At 31.6% G+C, this 8,868-nt stretch overlaps 1 protein-coding gene across 1 annotated transcript; it reads right to left on the bottom strand.

The window, feature by feature from the left end:
- Window positions 1–2,571: 2,571 nt before the first annotated feature.
- LOC112005119 (probable ascorbate-specific transmembrane electron transporter 1) lies at window positions 2,572–6,303 on the bottom strand. Its single transcript, XM_024037367.2, has 4 exons — window positions 5,865–6,303; window positions 5,568–5,616; window positions 4,472–4,671; window positions 2,572–3,006 (listed from the first exon to the last, which is right to left on the bottom strand). The coding sequence occupies exons 1-4, from the start codon at window positions 6,015–6,017 to the stop codon at window positions 2,752–2,754; spliced, it is 657 nt and encodes a 218-aa protein (XP_023893135.2). The 5' UTR covers window positions 6,018–6,303; the 3' UTR covers window positions 2,572–2,751.
- Window positions 6,304–8,868: the final 2,565 nt, after the last annotated feature.

The raw sequence follows: 8,868 nt of genomic DNA, 5'->3' as shown, positions 1-8,868 counted from the left end.
TAATTTTGGCCATATGTAGCAAAGAGAGTGTGAAATTGAATTCCAAATTAGGACTTTAATTTTGTGCCATGTGTCTAGAATCTGAAATTGAAGTTGAATTTTGCATCATGTGGCTAAATGTATGTGAGCTCATTCTCATTAAAACTACTTCCATGTATCGGGTCAAGTAGTTACTGTGCTAATTAAGTTTTTTCTTTATTTTGTAGTCAAACGTGAAAACCAAAGAGATTAATATCGGTGATAAGAACTCATTATGTGGCAAAATGTATGTGGCTCATTCTCATTAAAACCACTTCTATGTATCTGGTCAAGTGAGTTACTGTGCTAATTAAGTTTTTTCTTGATTTTGCAGTCAAACGTGAAAACCAAAGAGATTAATATCGGTGATAAGAACTTGGTTTGGGTACATTGCATAATTTCCAAAAAGATAGCAAAGCCAGAGTTTGTATTTTTGTTATAAATTGCTTACAAAGTTTGCATCTTTAAATTTGCACTGAGTTTCTGATTAAAGTGCTTTCTTCTTGGTTCTGACATTGAGTTTTGTTTACTATTCACTTACAAAGTTTGCATCTTTACATTTGTTATAAATTGCTAATATCTGATTAGATGCACATTATGCCTAAAATTCACTATCTTTATATTTGGCTTTTTGTTCAAGTTTGGCACTTATAACAATGAAGAAAGCACTGCTGTGGATCGATGGATGATACTTTTTGCAAGCTGCAAAGAAACTTAGTGATTAATGGAATCTCACGCAAATTTGAGAGGACCCGGCTGTAGATGTCAGGATAGCAGATGTGAGTCACTATGTTTTTGAAATTTTCAGTGAAGGTAAAAGTTATGAACAATGTAAATTTTTCAAAGAGAGATTTATTATTCTATATTTACGCAAGTTTGGTCGCCTTCTTGGAGTGGATCACTCCACCCTGTCTTTCTACTGGAATTTTTTATTCAAATTGTTACAATTTAATACGAAATTTTAATTGAATTTTCCTATTGTTGTTACTATCATATATTATCATTCCAATTGTTCAATTAGAATTTGAAATTGGAGTCCAATTTTACTATACACATGTATAATCTAATTATTTTTAATTTTGCTATCATGTGCAAAAGCTAATGAGATGAAATTAATAACACATTAAACACTCATGCTTTGAGAATCGGTAGTACCAATCTAAATCCATTGGACTTGCTTCGTGATAATACAACTATGAAGGATGTATAAAAACACGCACAAACCCACCTCTCTATAAAAAGAGATTGGAGAGAATTTCTTTTATCAGCCATGGAACTTCAGAGGTTTTTTCTTCTCACAAATGCCCATCATGTTACAAAATGACCCATTGTAAAACTACAAAATGAGTACAAATCTGAGGTTTTTTTTTTTTTTTTTTTTTTTTTTTTTTTTTAATTTTAAATTTTTTAAGCTGCGAAAATTTCAATTACCAATAGAGATTGAAGATTCAAAAGCGTGAATGGATCCTTTGGATAAACATTGTCACCAAGGTTCATCTTTCTGTGTAAAATATATATACTGCTAAGTTTTGTTAATAAAATTTTCTGGTTAATAATATGAATTTAGACTTAACTGAGCTTTTTAAACATGAATAAACTCATGATTAATAATATATCCATTCCCGTGCGGTAGCACGGAGCTACATACTAGTAATTATTAATGACAAATAAAATAAGCTTTTAAGATTTAAAAGGAAAAAAAAAAATTAAGAATGTGAGGAGTCCATTTTTTATTTATTTATTTTTATTTAAGAAAGACCTTGAATTTCATTAATGGAGGCTATTTAAAGGAACAAATTATGAATGCGAGGAGTCCGCATCTTGAAGGGCCATATAACATGAAATCCGGTTCTTCAAAATCTAGATTCCAATTTTTTTTTCCTCTCTCAAAGTGAATTTGTATGTTGAACATTTGGATTCCAATTTTCTTTTCCTCCAAAATAAATTGGGATGTTAAATATTAGATTCTCTCTCTCTCTCTCTCTCTCTCTCTCTCTCTCTCTCTCTCTCTCTAAAAACTAAAACATTAAAACAATAGTTATTTAAGTTAATGATTTCTTAATTATGAAAACACATAAAATTTGAGTGAAGATTGCATATCCTTTCATTTTCTTTACTTCCAAAAAAATTCTGGATATTTTTATTTTAAAAAAAGAGTAAACTACTTATTTAGTTCCTAACTTTTCAATTATGTCAATTTGGTCCCTAACCTTTTAGTGTCACGTCAATTTAGTCTATGTTGTTATTTCTTGGATAAAAATTACTGACATGGCTGACCACCAAAATAAAAAATTAATTTCCATTGATGTGGCAATAAACTTTTTTTTTTTTTTTTTTTTGTGTGTCTATTTGCTACGTTAGCAATATATCCAAAAAATAATAATAATGACTAAATTGACACAACACTAAAAAGTTAGGGACCAAATTAAAATATGGTAAAAGATAGAGACCAAATATGTAGTTTACCCTAAAGAAAAGTAGAATCTGGATGCTCAACATTGGATTTGCTTTGGGAGAGGAAAAAAAAAACCGAAAAAGAAATATAGATGACAATCATTTGGAATCTGGATTCGCCTTGGGAGAATTTTATTTTTAAAAAAAAAATAATTTGAATTCGGTTCTTCAAGACGTGGATCCCTCACGTTCCTAATTTGTTTCCTTCAAACCCCAAAATTTTATTCATATATTTTGTCATAAACAATTATTTTGTCATCAAGATCTCAATGTTCTTCATTAATAACGTCCAGGAAGGATGACTACGAGGGTAACACTGATTGCATAGAGAAGGACCAACAGCCCAGTGAAGTTCACCATGTATCTTTCAGAAAAGGAAATGTCTGTCTGAGAAAACACAGACAACCCTATTTCAGCATTTACCATTGCAAAGAAGAAGATCACCATTCCAACAAATATATGCCATGGAAGGAGTGTTGCTCTTGCTGTCCATTCTGCACCCGGGAAGCAATAGGCAAAGAAACCTAACACAAACTGAAGAACAAGAGTAGCAGCTAGCAGGTTATTTGGTTAAATCCCAAACATAAATAATTCCAATATATGTAGAAATGAAATGACCAATAAGTTTTTTTTTTTTTTTTTTTAACTAATTGTGCAACTTATTTTGTTGCCAAGTATTGAAATGTATGACCAAAAAAATAAAAGAATAAAAAGTTTTTTTCCCCTCAGATTACTGACATTAATTTGTACAAATTTGTTTGATTTTCTATTATTCACAAGTCACAATTTTCAGGTGTCTATAGAATTACAGTAATTATCATTGTTTTTTCTTCTTTTTCCAATTTATTTCAATTTATATATATATATATATATATCCTATATTAATAGTTAAGATTAAGTAGGTGAACAAAAGAAGAAAAGAAGAGCACAATTCAATTCAACTTCTACTAAAATATACATTTGCGGTATTTACAATTTTACACGGATTTCACCTGATTGTGCAAGTTTGTCTACCCCAACGTGGGAGGGAGATCACTCCAATACATTCCAGTGTTAGTTAATGGCCCATCATTGGCAGTACTTACGTCTAGTGATTGTTTGGTTTCACTTTCTAGAGCTCAAAATACAATTTTGTAAATGTATCCGTTTGGTGTTTGATAGGTCTTACAAAATCGTATTTATTGGCCATTATCGTATTTTGTACAATAACGCATTGCACCCTTTTGTAAAATGCAACTATAAAAGCAAGTTTTCATAACAGATAACACATAAAAACGTAAAGCTCAACCAAACTAACTCTTAGTCCAATCTAAAACATCACACCCGTGTAAAATGTCTAGAAATCTATTGGATGAAACTAGGGGTTTTCATATGTGTTGTGCTAAAGGATTGTTTTTCAACCCATCCGGACTCTGTCGGGCTAAGATATTCTCAATCCAAAAATAATCCAACCTCACATAGTCGGTGGGTTGTGCATCCATATTTTAGACCTTGACAAAAATTGGGCTTTCATAAATTATGTAAACACGTTTTTCAATAAATTATTAAGATGTGCTACGTTTATAATATTTTTACAATAAATCATAAATAGTAAGTTATTTTTTGTTCTAAATTTCAACCCAACCTGCATGGTCGGTGGGTTATGCATGCATGTTTTATGTTTTGAAAAAAAAAAAGGACTTTGATAAATTATGTAAACACTTATTTCAATAAATTATTCTAAAATACTATGTCCACAACAATTTTATAACAAATCATAAATAAATTATTATTGGTTATAAATTTCAACCCAACCCAACCCACTAATCCATGAAAATGAACCCGAAGAGTTGGGTTGGGTCAATTTCGTTTGGTTTGATGCTCACCCTGAGGTTAATCAAAATATTGACAGCTCTTGAAACCTCTACTAAAACATAATAGGGAATGTTCCTCACTAGAACAGTGTGGAATGTAGACCAACCACTAATCATGGTACACATAGTTTAAGTAGAAGTGTTACCTGCAAGCCATACAAAGATACGGTAGTAATGCCCAGCCAGGAATGCAAGGTTTGCAAATTCTTTTCTCCTGCCTCATTTTTATATTTGAAAATCATATAAATTCCCAAAATTCCAGAGAGAAAAGCCGTCAGGTGCAAAACCAAATGAACCCCTTTACGCGTCTTTCTTTTCGCAGGGATTGACTTGTATGCCATGATAGCTGTTTAATCAATATATTATATTTGATTAGTGAAAATATACCTAGTGATTTCTTAAATATAAATAAATAAATAAATAAAACAAAACAAACGCTTTTTTTTTTTTATTTTTTTTTATATGTTGAAGTGACATGTCTAAAAGGGCCGCGTTTTTCTTCTTCATTATCTTGCAAAAGTCTGCATTTGGGATTTCTTTTAAGATACAACTATACAATTTTCCACTTTCAACGGAAAAGCAAATCAACAAATAGGTCAATCCAAATACATACTTACTTGGAGAGGAAGTTCAATTATCAATCAATAAAAGAGAATAGGGATGTGGGTGATAGTTTAATTGGTAAAGTATTTTAACATCATTATACAAAAAATCTAGAATTGAATTCCACTCACACTATACAAATAGGAATTAAGCTATACTCAATGGCAATGCCTAGCATTCTTAATGAGGAGAACTAGAATTTAAATTCCATTTTCCAATTGTTGTAACAATTTCCTATAAAAAAAATTTTTAAAAAAAATCCCAAAAAAGAAAAGAAAAAAGCATCACTTCACTTTCCTTCTATTTCTCTTGAGAAAAGCTCTATAATCATTTTCGTACCTCAATGATCAAGTAAAGCTCACAAACCACTTTGCGGAAAGTAGCTTTATACAAACTTCCATGGTACATTTCATTCAATAATAAATAAACTTCCACAGAACATCATACATGCAGATTGAGAAGATTGGCTCATTAATATTTAGATTGAAGAGTACAAATTACTACAATAATTGATATACTTCAACAAAAGGAAACGGGGTTTGAGAAAATATCACACAAAGAATAAGCTTTTGAATTCACGGGCTTCCTTAATAGATGTCAAAATAACTTTTCTCTACATAGTAAAACCACTTTCCTTACCTTGTCCTCCAATTACAATAAGCCCTATCACCATTATGAAAGGATGTAGCTGTATATAAGGAGAGGAAAACAAATCCTTTAGATCATATATGGAAAACACATCCTAAAGGGTATGTAACATAATTAATTAAATGCCATGTCTCATGAAAAAGAGATTATATGTAAGTCCTAAATCCTAGTATCTCCCTCCTCTTTCTTTTGGATTGCTCACTCACTTATTTTAAAAGAAAATCAAATCAAATATAAGAGAGAGAGACGAGAATCAAGATATATATGTGGTGCATTTTAAGAACTTACATTGAACAGCTTTGAAATCTCATCGGATTTGAAAGAAAATCCTTTCCGAAAATGAAGGAGCCAAACAAGCACTAGAGTTATCACTGCTATGGTTATCAATTGTGCAAATATCACAAACGGGGTTGCTGAGACATTGTAGCTACGAGGTGCCATTGCTAATTGCACCAATCTCCTGTATAAGTGTCTAATTGTAGTAATGGACAGAAAGGGATAGAGAGAGAGGAGGAGAGATCTATCTTAGTTCCTTTTTTTTATAATATAGGTAAAGCTAAGTCTTAGGATTCATAAGTAGACCCAATTGTTTACATTAAAAGGATGTAATTATATTCTATGATCCATGCCTCGAAATATTTTGGTTAGCACAAAGAAAGCATTTTGTTGGGTTGAGAGAGATACCAACAAGTACGAAATTTGAAGAACCGTCTAGCCGGCAATTCCAAGGGAGGAAATTCCTATGACATAGAAGAACTTTGGGATTTTTTTATTTTAATTATTATTAGAAGTTTCGAAAGTTTGTTGAGGAGTCGCCTTCTCTTCACAGCCAAAACCAAGTAATTTGTCACAAGAAATTCCTAATAGGTTAGAATTTGGTTAAACGTGTACGTTAATTACTAGAGAAATTTGAGGGTGGGCAAAATGGGAGAATCCCCCCATTAGGGTGAGGGAGGCCTTGACTCCTCAAAATTAAAATATAAAATATCTAGGTTATGTATAAATAGCAATAAAATAAACTTAAGTATATGCATGTGCTTATACATATAAAAGGGTAAAGTAGCTAAGTTTTGACACCCTAAATCTTAATGAAAATTTATTTATCTATAAATAAATTTAATTTTATAGCATATAATTTTTACATGAATACAAGATTATTTATATATATATTTTTTAAAATTTTATATCTAAAAACAAAATTACTTTTACAATACATGAATTTTACATTTTTTTTTTTAAGAGAAAGAATTTCAACCTATGACGTCCGCTCTTGATGATAGTTCTTTATTATCAGATCAAGACACCAATCGGTTTTTGGTGTAGGCAGGAATTGAATTTTAAATCTTTTATTCAACCATCAAAGATTTTAGCAATTAAGCTAACTCAAACCTACATATGAAAGTATAACATTATTTATGTAGGGTCAGTTTTTGCGGCCCAAGCCCAAGGAGGTATGGATTTGGAACCCTCTGAGCCCAAAACAATAAATTTTGTAGAGAGTGGGCGAAAGGGCTAGGCAAATAATGAAAATGACAGTATTAAACAGCAACACCAATGAGAGAAGTTGAATTAATGTGCTCTCGGACTAATATGAGTACTCTGTCCGAAGAGAAGTTGTTCATTGTTGTTGCTGTTATCTTCATGTGTGTCCGAGGTTCCTCTCCCTCCTTACACTTGTCAAATAGATCACTTGAACCTCCCATACTCGCGTTTGATCAAACCTCTTCGGATCCGAGGACTCATGACTGCTCGGACGTATGAGCATCTCCTCGGATGGTATACGTGTTCGTCTCCAGGCATCCCCCATTGGCGTGGGCTTCCGACTGAAGGCTTCATCTCCTCGGATGAAGAATGTTCCTCTTTTAGGGCCTTGGGCCGAATAAGCTGGGCTGGGTTTTTCTCCCCCCACAATTTATATTCATTTTAATAAAGTTATAATCCCATTAGTGATAAATTGTATGTAACAACTACTTATATTAATTTTATATTTATAAAATTATAATGAACATGTGGTTATCTCTCAAATAATAATGGGAAAAAAGTGTTTTGCTTCTTACCCTTTATAATTTGTATTTTAAATAAAAATGCTTAAATTTTGTCTTATAATTAAATTTTGTACTTGTTTTGTACCTAAATACCTAGATAGTTGTTGATTAAAAATAGTTTTAAAATGTAAAATATTTTTATGAATATTGGAACAATATGTCAAATTTAATAAATATGTTTTTATAGTACAATATGTCAAATTTAATAAATATATTTTTATATTATACAAATTGAGTTATAAAGTATTTTGATTCAAATTTTAAATTATTTTATATAGTACTCTTTAGACTTTAATTCTATTATACTTACAAGGAATATAAGATATAGTAATTTACTTTAAGATTGTCCACGCCACCCACCCACCTGACTAGACATGTTTTCCCCACCACCCGATTTGATGACTTTAGTGGTCAATGGCGGATCATTGCCTTCAAAAATCGCCTCTAGTAGGTCTCCTCCTCTAAGACTCATCTTGACCTAATTAGAACGTGAAAACTCTTAAATCCGGTGAGTTCTACTAAGTCAAGTGACGTTTCCAATGAAATCCAACGAAGATTCACTAATTCCAGCAACAAACCCAATCAACTTTGGTAGAAATTGGAAACCAAAAAAAAAAAAAAAAAAACTTTGGTAGAAATTCCACCATATCTAACAAGGTCTCTGCTTCATCACTAGATTTGGTGAGATGTCACCAGATCTGGTGAGATTTTTGTTGTTGCTCCGCTTCTCTCCACCATTACCTGTTTCATACAAATCTGACTGCAACCAATGAGAATTCGGTCCGACCTCCCTTACTAGTCAATGGTGGGTCTAGTTCTCCACCAGCTAAATGGGATTATATACGGTGTGGGTTGAGCATAAACCTAATTCGGACCAATCCATAGACACCCATACTTTGAACTAATGAAATTGATTTTAAGAAAATCTCTAGACACAAATAATTTCACACTCGACTAATGTAGTAGATTGTTAGTGATAGATAAAAACATGATGTTAGTGGTGGGTCTAAAAATAAGAAATAATAAAATTTTGTTAACACAACTATTGGGGAAAATAATTAAATATAGTAATTTTTTTTCTCTTTTCTGTGTGTAAGATTACTCATTGATTTTTCCTAGGACGTGTGGCTCTAAAACCAAAATTCTCTTAGACTTTGGTAATTTTTTTAAAACTTCCTAAATATTATTTAGAAATTGATATTTGCAGTTGCTTATTAATGTTAATTACTTCGGTGCTCAGTTTTCTT

The sequence above is a fragment of the Quercus suber genome, unplaced genomic scaffold (genome assembly GCF_002906115.3).
Source record: "Quercus suber isolate HL8 unplaced genomic scaffold, Cork oak 2.0 scaffold_204, whole genome shotgun sequence".
NCBI lineage: Eukaryota > Viridiplantae > Streptophyta > Magnoliopsida > Fagales > Fagaceae > Quercus > Quercus suber.
Note: the sequence above shows the minus strand (reverse complement) of the source record. Positions and strands in the feature narration are given on the sequence as shown.

Bases quoted from the DNA above. Each gene is read 5' to 3' on its own strand.
- LOC112005119 (XM_024037367.2), bottom strand. From the start codon at position 6,017: ATGGCACCTCGTAGCTACAATGTCTCAGCAACCCCGTTTGTGATATTT. The intron at 5,617-5,864 runs GTAAGTTCTTAA...CCTTATATACAG, and splicing joins AGATTTCAAAGCTGTTCAAT to CTACATCCTTTCATAATGGT. The intron at 4,672-5,567 runs GTAAGGAAAGTG...TTGATTAAACAG, and splicing joins TATTGTAATTGGAGGACAAG to CTATCATGGCATACAAGTCA.